Here is an 18,071-nt window from a genome sequence, read left to right on the forward strand (position 1 = left end):
CACAAGGCTGGGGTCCAAGTCCTGACTTCCTTAGAGAGTCATGTCCCCTTCCTGGGCCTCCAAAGTCACTGCCATGCAGACATGGCCAAGGGTGGTGGGCACAGGGAAGGCTGAGCAAAGGCTCCGTCCTCCCCGTGACTACAAAGCCCTCGGGGGGTGGCTGACTCTGTCCATAGTGGGCTGAAGAGCAGAGCCAGAAGCTCTGTGGAATCAGGGGAAACTCTGTGACACCGATTCTTCCTGACGTGTGCACAGCGCTTCACAGGTCACAAAGCCCTATGGGCAGGAGCGCTCTGCGAAGGACCGGCAGGAGAGCCCCAGCTCGCCTCAGGATGCTGGCCAGATGCCTCACGATGTTCCTTTGGGCTCACCAATCGCCTCCAACTGTGATGTGCTCACTGTTGCTCTAGGGATGGCTATATTTCCATGGTCCTTCATATAATACATCACAAGGCCCTTGAGTCAGGAACTCTGTCTCACTCATCTTATTAGCAGGTTTGAACAGATGGATGGAAGAGAGAAGAAGGGACTCCAGGAACAGATGCATAGAACGATTGGTGGACAGATAGATGGATGGATGGAGAAGTGGGTAAGAGGAAATATGGAGTGACAAACAGGATGAAGAGGGAGAATCCAGACAGATGGGTGGGATACTCGATGAGCAGATAAGCAGATGCACAGACAGATGGAGGATAAAAATAAATAGAAGGGTAGATGGGGAGTAGATCCCTAAACAGATGAGAAGATGGAGAATGGAAGAGAAGGTGACCTGGGAAAGGGGGAGAGGGCTGGTTGGATGGAGAGATGGAGGCAGCACACCCAATAGGGAAGGCAGACAGAGAAGGGGATGAAAGGACAGGCAGGATGGAAGGGTGGATGGTGGGAGGACAAAGGAGAGAGGCGGAGAGGCAGACGAGAGGGGAAGATGGGAAGATGAGAGGAAGACAAGCTCTTAGGATGCGAGGATGGGAGACATGGATCAACGGGAGGATGGGTGGGTGACTAGGGAGAGAGCACCCATGCATGAACCAAAGGGTTTTTCTTAATTATTCTGAGAATTTTAAGGAACCTTAAGGTTTTGCTCAGAGGTAACAGGAGCCTTAAGCTGAGGCTGCCTGAGGTGTGCAGGTCAAGGGCAGCAGTGATGGAGAGGAGCTGTTTCCTGCCCCTTCCCTCCTGCTCATCCTGGTCTATGACTCCATCTCTCCCTCAGATTTTCTTCCTTTAACTGGACAGAAAACTGGATCTTCTACTCCTGGCCAAATGGGGAGCACAGCCATAACTTCCAGAGTCATCCCAGGGCTGGGGGACCCCCAACGTCCCTGTCCAACATCATGGGCCTCTGGCCCCACTGTTGTGAGTAGGCAAAGCCTGAGCAGGATGTCAGGGGGCGGTCAAGGCAGCTGCAGTGTTACATAGGCCAGAGAGACCAAACGTCCCCTGAGGTTCTGAGACCAGCCTGCCATCCCCCGAATACCCCAGACCCCAGGGGACTATGCACACTGCTCATTTTGGCTATGACATTATTGTTGGCGCTGTTCTGTCCGGAAGGGTTGGGTCTCTTACTCAACCAAGTTAGGTGCTGAGCACACTATGGGCGCATAATAACCGTGAGTGGGAAATGTTCTTCTCATCACAGAAGTAAAGTGTCGGGAGGAACCTCCCAGACCATGTGACCCACCCCCTACCAGGCCCAGGGTCTTCCTGCTTCTGTTCTGACTCCTGGCCTTGGTGCTAATGATGCCACTGGATGAGATAATCCGCTGTCTGAGGTGACGGGATGCTCTGGGACAGCTCCTGTTCACCATCACGGAGAACCAAACAGCCAAAGCCACGTTGCCAGCTAGCGCAGAGCCCCGTCTGGAGCCAGGTCTCAGGACTGCAGGTGCCTTGCGTGCTCCATACTGGTGGGACAGACCAAGACATGTAGGAGCTTGGTGGCCTTGGGTCTGAGTCTGGGCTCTGTCGCTTGCTAGCTATGTGTTCTTGGGCAAGTGTCTTAAACTTTTGAGCCCCAGTTTCTGCAACTGTAAAGTTGTACCTACCTCATGGGGATGCTGGGAGAAGTGGACGAACAAACGCATGTAGAGTGGCAGCAGAGCGTGCCTGGCAGAGAGCAGATGCCACTGCATGGAACCTCCCTCCTTCCCATTCTGTGTGTCCCCCCTGCCCCAACGGTCAGTGTTCATTGAGTACCCGGGAGACTCTGCCACAGCCACGCACTGGTTGTGGAGGAGAGAGATGCTGAGATGATGGCTGAGATGTAAATGCCTCCACCAGTCTGTCTGGGCTCAGCAATCCCAGGAGAGGGCACCAGGCAGCCCCTGGACACCAGCTTCTCCTCTGCCCCTGCCCCGGAGGCTGCAGGGAGGAGCTGGGAGTCTGAGTGGCTGCTGGGATAGGCCATGGGGACATAGGGGCGGATGTGCAGCCCTGAGTGTTACCCAGCACCCTCCCTGAGTGTCCCCTCTGTATGCCTGCCTGCTCCTCTGTGAATTGAAGGAGGTGAACCAAATGGCTGCAGGTGTCTTTTTTTGGCCTGGACACCATTTCCTTGTCAAGGGTCAGAGCCTCAGCTTTCCAAGCAGAGTTCACAGCTTTTCACATCATCCCAGCCCCCTCACCCCAAACCTGACCATCCTGGAATGAAGGAGGAAAGGCAAGCGGATGGAAATGATGGGCATCTGGAACACAGGTGGATCCTCCACCAAGAGCATAAGCTGAAAACCGTGTCTACCCCATTCGGCTTTGGGCTTTGACCAACCACCCTCCCTCAGCCCCTGAGGGCTGCTCCAAACTGCCAGCTCTGTCCACAGGCGATCGGCGCAAGGGCCTGTACCCACCACAGCCCTTCTGCTGGCCTCGGGGAACCTTCTCAGAAGAGGACACAGGACCCCAGACCTCCACAGGGACATCCCAGTGGGCCTTCCCCGGCCTCACTCACTGAGACAAGCCGGTGCTAGCACCCAGGACCGGAGCTGCTGTCACAACGTCTGACACAGAGACGGAGACACAGACAGGCGGACAGAGACGGACAGGAAGGCTCCCTAGCCGGTGCAGCCAGGTAGTGGCGACGGAGGGCCCTGAAGACCACCGGGCGCAGCTTCATTTCTCATGCAGCCTGGCGAGTCTGAGCCCAAGGACAAGGGGAGGGAGGAGACGGAGGCAGTTGGACGGAGGCAGGAGCCCTGAGAGGAGGGTAGCTCCTTTGGTATCTGGGCTGATGGCTGAAGGGTCTGAGGAGTCAAGGGAGCTTCAGTGTCTCATGGCTTCCCTCACTCTCCTGCCTCATGCAGAGAGAGCCAAGAGTGAGCTGGCTCTGCTTCCATCTGTCACCGCCCATACTAGCCCCTTTCTACCTCCCAGAGTTTGAGATTCCACTATCTCAGATGCACTCAATGCTCTGGCTCTGGAAGGTTTTTGTCTTTCAGAAGGGTCTAGGAGCCTTGGCAGAGAGCTCAGCACATGCCCCATCACAGGGTGAGAGGAAATCCTCCTGGGTGGGGCCTTCAGGGCTCCACCCCCAGGTTTCATCCCAGGCTCCGCCCCCTGGGCACTCAGAGGGCCCACTGACATTCCATGCAGGTTGTGTGCTCTGGACCCTCCAGGGCTCAGGGGGACCCAGGAAGGGACTGCAGATAGCTCAGCTATGTGGCTTCCAATGCAGGAATCTCCTGGAAAAGGGGTGTTCTTGCCAGGGACCCAGACCTCTTTCAGACTTGGCAGAAAAAGACCAGGCCTTTGCTCTCAATAAAGCCAGAGAGAATTGAATAGAGATTGCTCTGGGAGACTGCTCTGGCTGGGGACTTGGCTCAATGGATCTTTCCAGTCTCACATAGAGGATGATGGCTCCCCGAGATGGTAGGCAGCTCTGTGTGGCCCTGGGCTGGGTGGGGGTGGGGGTGCGGTGGAGGGGGCGCTCTCAGGACTGGGCTCGTCACGCTGAGAACAGAACGGTGTGGTCTGCTGGACAGCCTGGGAGTTGGGCCAGCAGTGATCCACTCTGGAGGCCACCTGATTTTGCCAGTCCGTCCAGACAAGGGGAAGAGAGGAAGGTGGTGGGGGTTATGCCCCAGAGGCAGGGGTCCTAGCTGATAGTTACAGCTCCAGCTTTAACAGTCATTTCTGGCTTGGGCAGGGGCGGGGGGACTCATTTTCTTTCCCTTCATGGTGGGGCTTGGACAAACAGCTTTTGGCATTCAGAGTCAAAGACCATTATCTGAATTGTTGGTCAATGGCTATCCAATTGTTGAATCTCCACCTCTCTCCTCCAGAAAGTCCCAACTGGCCCCCTAAGGCCAGAGGAAGTGGGGCTGAAGGGGGTGTGTGGGGCACGGAGCCCACGACTAGGACCGAGGCCTGCTAGGTGAGCTGTCCTGCACATGGCTGGGCTGCAGGCCAGTCGGTCCTCTCTGGGCCCTCTGGACTGTTGTTGATGAGACACCAAGAAAGAAGAGGGTCAGGGCAAGGAAGGAGGATGGTCGCCTGTATTCGAACCAAAACCTTGGCGGAAAAGTTCGAGTTCCACTTGGGAACGATGGCGCCGAGGACAGAGGAGGACAGGCTAATGGGGTCAGCAGATCAGAGATGAGCACCCAGTCAGAGAGGGGGCCGTGAGCGAGGGGGTGAGATAAACTGACCCCCAACCTAGCACTGACAGAATGGAAGGGATCAGGAGGAGGAAGAAGGAAGACTCAAAGTCCGGAGGGGCCTCCTCAAAGCCACCCAGCCTCTCTCTCTGGGAGCAGCTATACCCACAAAAGGAAGGCTAATGGGCACCAAAGCCGAACCTGCTCTCAAGTTGCATCCACTGAAAAGCCATGTGGCCCTGGAGGGGGCTGTTGTGGAGGCCCCCAACTTGCCCGAAGGGGAAGGCAGGACCCTCGTGCCCAAATCCTGAGCCAGGAATCTGCCAAACACAAGAGGCTGAAGCCACCAGGGTTACTGAGAGCCCAGGCCTCCCTCTGAGGCACCTTGGTCTACTCGGCTACCAGGAAAGAAGAAGTGGGTCACGATGCCTTTCCTGCCCTGTAGGAGCAGCCCGTGGGAGGATAGAGAAACACTCTGTCCAAGCCTCGCAGACTCAGCCTCACTGGTTCACGCCTGGGTCCTGGGTGGCTGCAGCAGCCATGGCTGCCCTCATCATCCAACACAGCCCTCTGGATTCATACCCTCACTGGCCAGTCTGCCTTCTTCTCACAGGTGACTGCCAGAGCCTGAGCTGACCCTGAGGTGCTGCGTGGCCAGGGCAGAATGACAGGGCTGCCAGTCAAGGTGAGGGGAGAGCCGGGCCCAGTGCTGAGGCCTGTGGAGAAGCTGGGTGGAGCGGGAACACAGTCTGAGTGGTGAGGCGAGGTGGAGGCAAAGTCTGGCATGAGAAGTGACCATGCAAGTGTGTTAAGTGGCTCAGGGTGGAATGGATTTCCAAACTCAAGAGTGGCAGTGACCAGTGTGGATGCTGGAACTCATCAGGTCGGTGGATAAAGGGCTAAGGAGACATGCAAAAGGAAGCAGGGTGATGAGATCAAATACAAAACCAGGAGCTGTGCGCTGGAGTGCCACTGCCTGGCCGTGGTGGGAATCGCATAGGTGGAGGGTGGACGGGGCCAGTGTGAGATCTAAGAGGACAGGCTGGGCAGCCGACGGTGCCACTGCCCCGTCTGCAGTGGGCTGCTCTGTAACTGGGGAGCCCGGAAATCAGGGCTGCTCAGGCCCCAGGCAGAGAGGTCCAGGCCTCGGGCTCTGTGCTGGAGCTCCCAGAGGGGAGCTCCCTGCAGCGGGCAGGGCCAGCGCTCCGCTGACCGTCTCTTACCTTTGGTTTTAAAAGCAAAGTGACAGTGCTTGCACACATAGGGCCGGACGTCAGTGTGGGTGCGGATGTGTTTCTTCAGCATGCTGGGCTTCTTGCAGCGAATTCCACACTCCTCACAAACATATTTCCCTCGGCCGCGGCCTCGCACATATACATACTCTTCGTTTGATTTGTACCTATGAGCAACAGGCGTCATGGTAAAGGAACAAAACAGGAGGAGAGGAGGCAGGTTCCCACCTCAGAAGATGCACGCGCTTCCTGGCCACATCCAGCTCTTAGGGGCGGGGGGAGAGGGGGACGCGGAGCAGAGACAGCCAGGGGTGGGGAATCCGCCTGGAGCTCTGCACCTGCCCTGACCTCAGACGGGTGCGGGGGGTGCACCCCCTCCTCTCCCTCAGAGGCAACAGGCCCTGGTGCTCCGGGCCGGGAGGGAAGCCACAGGGGCACAGAGGGTCTCTGGCCCAGATCCAGCCTCAGCACCAGCTTCTGCTTCCAAAGAGCAGCCGCTCTGGGCCACCGTGCAACAAAGAGACTAAAAGAGATGACAGCCACAGCTCCGGCAGCCACCACTGAGCCATGCTCACCCTGTGCCGGACACCTGCCCACATTCAGTCACAACCTCCATGGAGAGCCCGAGGCTCCCACAGCTAGAAAGGGACAGAACTTCTGAATCTGCCTGCCCCAGAGCCTGTCCATCCCCCACGAGGGGCGACCAGCACCGAAACAGTCTGCTCGCAGGCCCGCCAGACGCGCACATGACGGGAGAGCGGAGGGCACTTTATTTCCCGGTCCTCAGAGTCAAGACACCCGGGGCCCGAAGCTCTCTCCCCAGTATTTTCCGTCTTGAGCCGAGCGGGAAGCTCTCAGGACCCAGATTCCAGCCACCAGGTCTCTCTCCGGGGATCACCTGGGGTCCTAGCAGGAAGTACCGACAGCTTGCGGGTGCCTCCTGGGGTGGCTGGCCTGCCTGCTTGGGCCTCAGGGCCACTGCGCTCTTGGCCGCGAATCAGAATGCTCTTATTTCCACTTAGAAGGAACCCATGAGTCCCACAAGCTCACTCGATACCGTCCTTGTCAGAACGCCACGTTGGCCTAACACTGTAGATGTGCGTGTGAGTGTCTTGGCAGGGATGGGAAGGCTGCGGCAGGGCCCATGGAGGGAATCCTGGCATAATTCCAGGAGAAGAGCTTTCTGACTGTGAGACCCAGGGTCCGAGGGCATAGGCGCCTTAGGAGAGGTGTGGCTTTCTCAGCCTGCAGAGTGTGCCTCCTATGCCAAGCAGGAGGCCTGCCTATGCCCACACTCACCTGTATATCTCCCTCCCACCCAGCCTCTGGGTGGGGCTTCAGAGAGGCAGGGAGGGGACTTGGAGTAGGGGAAGGTGAGGAAGTGACAGCGGCTGGGACTCAGTCCTGTTCCACTGAGACCATCAGCTCACAGCTGAGAGGATGTCACCAGGATGGGCCTGCAGGAGGGGTCTCTGAGGGAGGGAGCCGGCAGGCAGAGGCACAGTGTTCACCAGTGCTCACGCTCAGATGCACGCACACACCACACCACTTCCACACTGCCCTGCTCGAGGTTCCATGACAGCCTCTCCCCTCTCACTTCCAACCACGATGGAGCCTATGGGTCCCCTGTCTTTCACCCCCTCCCACCCAGGCCTACAGATGCCCCAATTTCTACCACATGTGTGCTTCCCTCTGTACATAAGACAGCTCGGAGGAAGGCAGACAGTCCGTCGACCTTGGCTACTCTCAGCCCCTTCATTCTCCCTCAATAGCGAGTTTAAACCACAGGTGGGTGCCCAAGTGGAGACACACAGGTACACAGAGAAAGGACTCTGCTCGATCCCCCGAGGGTGGTGCTGTGACTTGGGGGGTGGGGTGAGAAGGCAGGTACACAACCCCAGACACCACTTTGTCACACTGCATGGAAAGTGCACAGCCTGCTGGGACACAGCCTTGGGTTGGGAGAGGCTAGAGAGGATGCTGAGAGATGGAGGCAAGAAGGGAGGACCCCAGGCAGGGACTCCAGCTGCACAGGCATGAGTGTTAAGATGCCTGGAGAGTTTGTGGGCAGGGCAGACTGGATCACCATCAGCCTTGAATGCCATGCCCAAAAGCTGAGACTTGGTTAAAGTTGTCTTAAAGGTAAACATAAAGTCTCAACAGAAGATACTTCCTTGGTGCCATGGGGAACGGTCTGCAAGAGGAGAAACAGTCTGGGTTCAAGACACACGTGTTGTACGACAGGGATTCGAAGCCTTCTGGATGTAGAATCTACAAATCCTGGTGGCTGTCTGGATGATACAGGGGGCACCAGGCAGGAGGAACAAAGATTTCAACTTAGCTAGCTCAGGTGGTACCAGCCACGGCTTAGAGAGAAATGGTACCGGAGTCTAGTCCTTAATTACTGAATGTGAGATGCTCATGAGAGAATTGAAGGAATGTCCACACACAACCAGAATTCCATGGGACTCAGGATGGGACTTGCAGCTTTGTGAGGAGGCAGGTGACTACTCAAGAGAGTATGAAAACAGAAAAAGGATAGTGAGAGGGCCCAGGAAGCACCCAAAGGTAAGGGTGGGTAGAAGGATGGTGCCAAAAGCCACCCCCAAGCAGAGAGATCCTGATAAGGAACCAGGAGAGAATGTGACTGGGGAGCCAGAGAAAAGAGGTGAGAGGAGGAGGCAGTCAGGTGATGGAGAGCAGGGGAAGGGTGGCCCCTGGGCTCCCAGGACTTGGAGAGGGCAGTTCTGGTTGGCCAGCCTGGAGCCTCTGACTTCTCTGCTCCTCAAAGGCCAGTACTGGGGTTGTGCAGCTTGGTGGTTCCCAAAAGACCAAGTCCAGGGACAGGTGTGGGGCAGCTGTCCGGTGTCGGCTGGGCCCTCCTCCCCTTCCCAGCCCGGGCTCAGTCCCTCCAGTCTGTGCTGGAGGTTGGATGGCCCCTTATAGGGGTCTCCCTATAAGATCCCACCCCTTCCCCTGCAGCTTCAGGCCTCCACCTTTGGACACATCCCACCACTGTGCGCGCGGGCTCGGTCCTCTTGGTACCAAGCAACAGCAGCCCCCGCCCCCCAGACCTCAGCCGGCTCCAGCGACCACTCCATCTGCTTCCCTTCTCAGCCCAAGTCTGGAAAGGGCCGTCCTGCTGGCAGTCACGCCTCCTCGCCACCCTAGCCCAGCTCCCCTGCTGACTGTTCCTGTCAATGTCACGGGCTGCTAAATCTGAGTGACAGTGGCTTTACCCTGTCAGCCCCGTTGCCTACCATCTGGAGATCCCTGCTGGCTTGGTGACCGGGTCTCCTCGGCAAGTTCCTTCTCTGCACCCCCACCCTCCCTGCCGGTACCAACCTGCACGCTTCTCCCCTCACACCTGCCTCCAGGTGAGCTCCTCCACACACACCTGACTTTCCCCCTGGATGCTGAAGGCTCCTCTTGTCTCTCCAGCTCTGACCGCTCTGCTGTACATCCAGCTGCCCTCTTGGCGTCTTCCCGGTGGTCTTCAGGCACCTTGCAACCCACGTTCCCAGAATCCTGTTTCCATGCCCCCCACCTGTACCACTGCCTCCTGGGTCCCCGCGTCAGTAAATGGCATGCACACCCGGTGGTGGCCAGGCCAGCATCCCTGGTGCCTCCACATCCTTCAGTCTTGTCGGTCAGTCCATCACCACGGCCCGTCAACACCACATGCGACATGTGTTCCAGGGAGGCCCACCTCCGGGCGGCCACAGGCCAGACCATCCTCTCTCCTACCCTGCTGTCTTCACAAGACAGCCAGAGGGGACTCTCCCCAAATACCGCCCATCCGGCCGCTCCTCCCAGCCCAAGGGCCCACTCAAATGCTCCTCCCACTGCGCTCCGGTAAAGCCCCGCCCCTCACTCAGCGGGTGCTGAAGGCCCCGGGGCACCTCCTGGTCCAGCTACCCCTCCAGCTCTTCCCTTCACGGCACTTCTCCGCCAACCACACCGAATGTCATCCCGTGCCTCTGAGTCCCTTTCCTCTGGCCTTCCACCTCCCCCTGCACTCCCTCCTCCGACCCCTGCCAGCCACCGCGGGCTACAGTCTGTCTGTCTCCTTCAGGGCTCTGCCAATGGGTCCCTTCCTTCAGAGCCCTCTCTCACACACCGGTGGGCCTGGGGGTCCCACCCACTCCTCCTTCACGGCACCTGTCGAGCTGTGTGTACTGTCGTGGCCTCTCACAGGGTGGTCCCTGTTAGCCCCATGGAGGGGGGACACGTCTGCCTCAGACCACTGGTGCATCCCCCGGGCCTAGCACAGTGCCTGATGCCCTGCAAGTGCTCGGTAGGCATTGCTGGACAGACAGGAGCCAAGCCAGGGCCTTCTTTCCTCATGTCTGCTAGAGACCCTCAGCCAAGATGCTCTCACGAGTCCCTGAGCACAAGTTCAGCCTGACACTGTGGGCTCCCCACGGACGCGGCACACAGCCAGTCCCTCCCAACCACGGTGGACTGGCTGCCAGAACGCTCCCCACTTTCTGGTAGGGACCTCTCTGTGCATGGAGAGGTCAGCATGAGAGCTGGATCTGAGTCCTGGCTCCTGTGTGAACGTGCTGGGCAACCTTGGAAAAATCACTTCCCTTCCAGCGAAAAGTCAAACTTTGCCCTTAGGTGTACCAGTCACTGCCACAGGCTTGAGGTCATTCAGCCCTCCCACCAGCCCTTGGCCACTGTTCCCATTTTATACAAATGTGAACCAAGGCCCAGGGAGTTCAAGTGATGTGGACAAGATCACACCACCAGCGACTTTTCCACTTTGTCCCCCTGCCCCTGCACAGACGCTGCCTGGATGCTTTTAGGTGATGCTGACCAAGGTTTCCTTAGCACCTTCCTTCTCTGGGGTGCCCAGGGGCCTGTAGGACTGCAGACAGAGAAGAACACTGCTCTTCTGCAGCCCTCCTGAAAGGCTGCCAGCGCTGGGTGGGACTGAGGGTGTTGACAGCTGCAGAGAAATGCCCTGCAAAGAGCCAGGGAAGGAAGCCAGAAATGCATGGTGCGGCGCCCAGGGGCATGGTCCTGCTTCCCAGGTCTGCTGGCCCTTCCACCCTCCAGCTGAGGCAGCCCTTCAGCCGCAGAGGAAGGGCCCTCCCGGCCCCCTACCTGTGCCTAGCCTGGGTACAGCTGACTCACGGCTGTCTGAGCCCCACCACCTGCCTGTCTTTTGCTGCTCTGACGAGCCAGGGATGTCAGCCAGTCTGGAAAATGCTTGGTTTTGTCTTAAAAAAAAAAAAAAAAAAAAGCTGTTTCTGTGGATTCCAAAATGTCTTAGAGAGACCTTGAGCTTGACTGCCTGAGGCCCAGGGCTGTGAGGGCCTGAGGTCACTACTCAGCACCAGGGGTCCCGAACCCTCGCCTGGAAGCAGCTTTCCTGTTCCACTGCCCTGGGTCAGGAGGGGAGTGAGGCTCCCAGGAGGGGAGTGGAGCTGCCAGAATCTTCTGGGTCTGTTTTCATTCTTATGCTGCAGCTCTGAGACTCACGGATTCAAAGGAAAAGAAAGAGAATCTTGCACAATCTCTTCATCACGGGAGTCTTATTATTTTCATCTGACAGAGAAGGAAACAGAAATAGAGAGGTTGTGTGTCTTGCCCAAAGCCACAAAGGCAGCTCGAAAGTGGTGAAGCAGGAACCGGAACCCAGCTCTGACCCCAGTGCTCTTACGGATGACACAGTCTGACCCCCTGCCTTCAGCAGCTTCCCCTCCAGTCCTGCCACTGGAGATGCTGAGCTGCCTGACTCTGACCATTCAGCACGTGACCCCTTGGGTAGTGGCTCCAGCCTTTTTGTAGGCATTTCTGAAACCTGAAGTTTTGCCCAAGCACTTGGGAACTCAGCGCACAGCTCTGAAAGGAGATGGCATATCCCTCTGCTCTGGATTCCAGAAGAGGGGATGCAGTGGAAATTAAATGGCATTTCAGGCAAGGTGATAGGTGAGCTGTTGTTCTTGGGCCCTGCATAAGATGAAGACTCAGCAGTGAAGCTGCCCTGTGAGGTCGTGAGCGGCCTGCCACTAGTGCTGTTCACCCAGAAGCCAGGCCGGGAGGCCCTGGAGCAAGAGAATGAGTGGTTATGGCAGCTCAGAGACAGAGGGGCAAGAATACTGGACTGGGTTGCCATTCCCTACTCCAGGGAATCTTCCTGACCCAGGGATCCAACCTGGGTCATATGCATTACAGGCAGATTCGTCACTGTCTAAGCCACCAGGGAAGCCCTGTTTATCCTCTAAATTTATCCAATAAACAGAAATACTGCTTCCTGACCAAACAGGGGGCTCAGGGCCCTAGAAGGGAGGGAGCGTGTTGGGGAGGAGCGGTGAGCTGGCCACACCCGCTGAGTGAAACAGAGGAGGTACAAGGAGGAGGGAGAGGTTGAGAGCTAGAAGGCAGGGCACAGTCTCTCTAAAGGGGGAGCGGCTACACCTTTCCAGCCAAGTGTTGTATGAGGCTGCCAGATCTTCTGGGTTTTCAAGAAAACCACCAATCCAGATTTAAAATAATAATAATATTAGCATACCCTTAGATAGCTCCTACTTGGTACCGAGCACTATTTTAAATGCTTTGCATACCTTTCCTCATTTAAACCACAAGGTAGCCCCGTGACACAGGGAATTTAATCATCCTCCTATATACATAAGAAAATGGAGTCACAGAGAGGCTCAGTAACCTGCCTGAGGTCACAGACAGCAGGTTCACAGAATCAGAATTTGAACTAAGGTCACATGTTGCTATGAAATTTTAAGACTTAAAAATCTCCTCTTTAAAAAAGTTTCAGGCAAGCAAAATAGGAGAGGCAGATTTAGCTCAGAGCTAAACTTGTGGCTCAAAGTAAATTCCCCAAGGTCATGTGGCTAGTAGATACCTGTCTTGACCTTTAAACCCATGACTTCTCTTTCCACCAAGCTTCATTTTTCTCTTGAATGAGGGGGATAAACTCAATGACCTTGGTGTGACCTTCCTAATTTGAGCTCTGAGGAGGCTGTTCTGAATGTATATTATTGATGTTTTCATATATTGTTAATATTTTATTCTAAAAATTCTCAACTCTCCTCCAGATTTGGATATTTTAAAGTCTTGTCAAAATTCTGATTGTATTATGATCTTGTAGCCAAATATGCTTTCCCCCAGGGGCACACAGCCTGGGTATGATCATGCAAAAGGAGAGGAAGATGCGACCAGAAATGTGCTCACTGTTCCTCTGAGAAGACCCATGTTTGCGGGCAGCCTGTGTCCCATGAAGTGAGGCTCAGGGTTGGTTCCCGGCGGTCACTGGCCCCCCGAAGGTCCGGCCACAGTGAGCCCACCAGCTCATTTGCAGTGACTCTTTGCTCTCTGGGTGAGGCTCAGAAAGGAAGGGATGTCTGTGGAAAGAGGAGCAAGTGCCAGGTGGCACTGAGCTGTGTATCTGCTAAAAATATTCTGTTGCCAAGAGGTTGGGAACATACCCTTTGGTGACAAGTATACTGGGGAAGCTGAGCTGTGGGTCATGGGGCAAGTTCACACCGGGTTCGGGGCACATTACGGACTCTCATTTTGTCAGGGTTCTGCAGAAATCATGTCACATCACTACATCTGGGGTGGTTGTTGTTTAGTTGCTAAGTCATGTCTGACTCTTCTGCGACCCCATGGACTATGAACTGTCAGGCTCCTCTGTCCATGGGGTTTCCCAGGCAAGAACACTGGAGTGGGTTGTCATTTCCTTCTCCAGGGATTGACTGAGGGTCTCCTGTATTGGCAGGCGGATTCTTTACCACTGAGCCAGTAGGGGTGGGGGGCATTTAATGCGGGGTCCAGGGACAGACCTGCTGTGCCAAGAATTCCTTGGCACATGTGTAATACAAGCCTAGGCTCAGAGCCTGACAGAGCAGGGTCTATTTTAAGCAGTATTCTGTGTATTTACTCAATAATACTTACAAAGGCCTGGTCTGAGCCTGGCCCAGAAAAGCAAAGCTAAATAAGACTCTGACCTTGGTCTCCAGAATGAATAACAGGTACTTAAAAGATGGTAAAATAAAGACAGAGAACCTGTAACACAGACAACTCACAAAGTACCATGGAGGATCGGGTGGGTCTTAGGTGGCTTTTGTGGGTGAATCGGGTCTGACTGGGGAGACTCCTGTTTTGGGAGTCCCCATCTGGTGCAGGGTTGGGGATGGAGTGGGCTGGGAGGCCTGGAAGCTGGGGGATGGTGGTGTAATTGTATGGAGCCCAAGATGGGGCAGAGGCAAGGGCGAGAGGAAAGAGGACACAGATTCCAGGAGTCGAGGCTGCCTGACAGAGACAGGAGGGGAGGCAGGTCAAGAAGCCTTCTTTACACTTTTCAGAAGCACTCCCACCACGGAGGCCAGCCCATCTCTATTTTGCAGGCTTGCATCTGTGCCATTTGGGCTGTTTTCTCAATTTTTCTGGTGTGATTTGTCATTCTAGGGGGACAACAGCAAACAGCATCAGCTGCCCTGAAGACAGCAGCTCAGGGGTCTGACACACAGCACTCAGGTCTAAAAAGAGGAGGTGGCTTTTATTCTAAAGGAATCAATACGATGACTTGAGACGCTGTGCAATGAATGACTGAGTGCAGAAGCCTAAGAACCACCGAGCAGGCACCCAGCCTGGGCTGAAACCAGCTCAGGCCCAAAGAATGCAGCCAAGGCCCTGTTTCCGACCAGACAGTGACATTAGGGAGGGAGGCAGGATGCCAGAAACTGGGCCTGTTGTGTTCAGAGAAGTGAAACTACCAACAAGGGGTGCACTTCTTAAAGGTGCCCATTTACATGGGGGTGCCCCAGCCTTTAGCAGGCCCTGACTTGCAGGGCCTTTCACGCTGTGCTCAGGATTTATGGAAGGGGAGGCTGAGCAGCAGGGTTCTGGGCCCCCATGTCCCTCATTGCATTGAGCTATTTTTCAGAATAGGAATCTATTTGTAAAAAAGAGTTCTGTGAATTTAAAATCAATTTGAAAATCACTGTTAAAGCACATTCATGCTGGGAAGGACCTAAAAACCTTCAACTTCCTGGGTGGGAGGGGCCTCGTGCACCCTCTGATGAGGTCATTCTTAGGGCAGCCCATCCACACCCCTCCTTGGGCGCGTCCACCTCTGGCACCTGGGGTCTCATGGTGTCCCAGGCAGCACCTTCCACTCTGGGCAGAGCTCCCCTTAACTAAGCTAAAGTTGACCTTCTGTAGTCTGAGCACAGTTCAGTGCAAGCCCTCTTGCACATGAGGGTCCCTAAAGGATGCTGCTCTAGCCAAGATTCCTCTGCTCCAGGCCTCAAACAGATGTGCTCAAGATGGATTCCAGATTCCTCCCCAGACCTTCCCAACCCCTCCAGGTTGTCCCTCTTAAGATGGGATGGCCCAGAGCACCCAGAAGCCCCCTGTTGTGACTGGAGCCAGTCCAGCCTGATGCAGGACTATGGTTGGCTGGTTCTCCCAGCTTCACTTCCTTGTTCCCCAGACAGGAAACAGGTCAAGAATGGGGAAGTGACCAGATCCTGGAGACTGGACGCATGTTTTACTCTTTACTAAAAAGCACAAAAAGAACGTCAGCCAGGATCAGAGGGTTTTTTTGTTAGGGAAAAAGAAACAGCTAGCATTTGTGCTGTGTTTACTCTCTGGTAGGCGTGTATTATAGGAATTATAATCAAGCCTTGGCATGATTCTATACGGCAATTCTATATGGCAAGAAGCAGGGATGGAAGCTGGCTTAGACAAACCTCAGGGGCTGGTACAGAAGCCTGGCCTGTGTCAGAGGGGATGGTGACAGTGTTCTCTTACAGCCGTGCTCTGGAAGCACCCCCTGAGGCTGCCATGCAAGGGCGAGTTGAGGGGAGCCTGACCAAGGCCATCTGTGATAGCAGCTGATGAAATATGTGTAGACATTGGGTGCCTGATCAATGCCTACAGGCCAATGGCTATGAGGCGCCATGCCACCATGCTCTGGGGAACCTCAGGGTTTCCTCAATGCTCAGAGATTCGTATGCCTCAAGATGCAAATAAGAAAAGGCTGTGAACTACATCAGATTCCCACAATGAATGTCAGGTGTCTCTATGCTGGGGAATAGCTGTGAGGCAATGACAGCAAATTGCCAACATCTGCTGGATCATGGAAAAAGCAAGAGAGTTCCAGAAAAACATCTATTTCTGCTTTATTGACTATGCCAAAGCCTTTGACTGTGTGGATCACAATAAACTGTGGAAAATTCTGAAAGAGATGGGAATACCAGAGCACCTGACCTGCATCTTGAGAAACCTGTATGCAGGTCAGGAAGCAACAGTTAGAACTGGACATGGAACAACAGACTGGTTCCAAATAGGAAAAGGAGTATGTCAAGGCTGTATATTGTCACCCTGCTTATTTAAGGGTATACCCTGCATCCCATGATGCACAGTACATCATGAGAAACATTGGGCTGGAAGAAGCACAAGCTGGAATCAATATTGCCAGGAGAAATAGCAATAACTTCAGATACGCAGATGACACTACCCTTATGGCAGAAAGTGAAAAGGAACTAAAAAGCCTCTTGATGAAAGTGAAAGAGGAGAGTGAAAAAGTTGGCTTAAAGCTCAGCATTCAGAAAACTAAGATCATGGCATCTGGTCCCATCACTTCATGGGAAATAGATGGGGAAACAGTGGAAACATGTCAGACTTTATTTTGGGGGGCTCCAAAATCACTGCAGATGCTGATTGCAGCCATGAAATTAAAAGACACTTACTCTTTGGAAGGAAAGTTATGACCAACCTAGATAGTATATTCAAAAGCAGAGACATTACTTTGCCAACAAAGGTCCATCTAGTCAAAGCTATGGTTTTTCCAGTACTCATGTATGGATGTGAGAGTTGGACTGTGAAGAAAGCTGAGCACCGAAGAATTGATGCTTTTGAACTGTGGTGTTGGAGAAGACTCTTGAGAGTCCCTTGGACTGCAAGGAGATCCAACCAGTCCATGCTGAAGGAGATCTGTCCTGGGTGTTCTTTGGAAGGACTGATGCTGAGGCTGAAACTCCAATACTTTGGCTACCTCATACGAAGAGTTGACTCATTGGAAAAGACTCTGATGTTGGGAGGGATTGGGGGCAGGAGGAGAAGGGGTCGACAGACGATGAGATGGCTGGATGGCATCACTGACTCGATGGACATGAGTTTGAGTGAACTCCAGGAGTTGGTGATGGACAGGGAGGCCTGGTGTGCTGTGATTCATGGGGTTGCAAAGAGTTGGACATGACTGAGAGACTGAACTTAACTGAACTGAACTGAATGACAGCAAGGCTTTCCCAAATATTTGAAGGCACCAGGGTAGCTACTGCAACCCATCAGACCCCTTTTCAAGAAGGGGCCAGCTGGCATTACCAGCTGCTTCAACCTGCAGAGCACACAAGGGGGCTGTTTATTTGGGCCCCAGACTTACAGACTCAAATCTTACAGGGGAAGAGAAGAGAGTTCCGTTCTAGTTGTCCCATGATGGCAGGCACCTTCTTGGCTCTTGTTCTGAGCAGATCTGCTCTCTACCAGCTGGGAGTAGAGGAGAAACCAGGCTCATAGAAATTTGTCCACAAATTCCTCGGGTCACAAGTACAATTAATGCAGTCTCCTGGGAGGTGGTTCAGTCCACAGGCAAAACCAAGACAGGTAGGAAGGACTGGGTTCATTTTAAAATAGAATATTCCAACCCCAGAGCTACAAACTTGGAGCAAAGCAAGCTTGGGTGGTAGTGAGCCCCCCACCATGGATAGTGTAAGCACAGACTAAAAGTCAGGTTTTGGGCAAAATAGATTCCTATGGTAGAGAGGCTGGATTTGAGGTGGGCCTAGTTGGAATCCAAATGGCCAGTATCCAACCTGGAGTTCCAGCCTCAAACAGCCCGCAGGGGGATAAGGTGAGAAAACAGGAAGGAAGGATGTGGTCATGGCTCGGAGGGTGAAAGGACCTGTCTGAGGTTGCACAGCTACAGTGTGGTGAAGTTGGGATCCACTTGCTTTGTTTGGGATGCTGCAGAGTGCAGTGGTTAGGCATGGGTTGGGGGGTTGGTAGGGTCAGACTGCTGGGTTCAAATCCTGCCTCATTGCCACCAGCTGTGTAGCCCTGAGCATGTTCCTGCCCCATGGCAGGGTTGGTGCTGACGACTCAGAGCAGCTCGCTGTGGCTGTGGTATGGCTTTATTATTATACCTCTTGGCTGAACCCTTAGCTGTGTGATCCTGGACAGGTTACTTAACCTCTCTGTGCCTCAGTTGCTTCATCTGTAA

General features: G+C 54.5%; 1 protein-coding gene across 6 annotated transcripts in view; it reads right to left on the reverse strand.

The window, feature by feature from the left end:
* Positions 1-18,071, reverse strand: part of HIVEP3 (HIVEP zinc finger 3) — a 565,857-nt gene that overhangs the window by 12,162 nt on the left and 535,624 nt on the right. For all 6 annotated transcript variants that reach the window (XM_070368260.1, XM_070368261.1, XM_070368256.1 and 3 more), the window contains one exon: positions 5,813-5,988. In XM_070368260.1, coding sequence (XP_070224361.1) covers positions 5,813-5,988 — 176 coding nt within the window. The remainder of the gene's footprint in view (positions 1-5,812; positions 5,989-18,071) is intronic.

The sequence above is a fragment of the Bos mutus genome, chromosome 3, assembly GCF_027580195.1.
Source record: "Bos mutus isolate GX-2022 chromosome 3, NWIPB_WYAK_1.1, whole genome shotgun sequence".
NCBI classification, from domain to species: Eukaryota; Metazoa; Chordata; class Mammalia; order Artiodactyla; family Bovidae; genus Bos; species Bos mutus.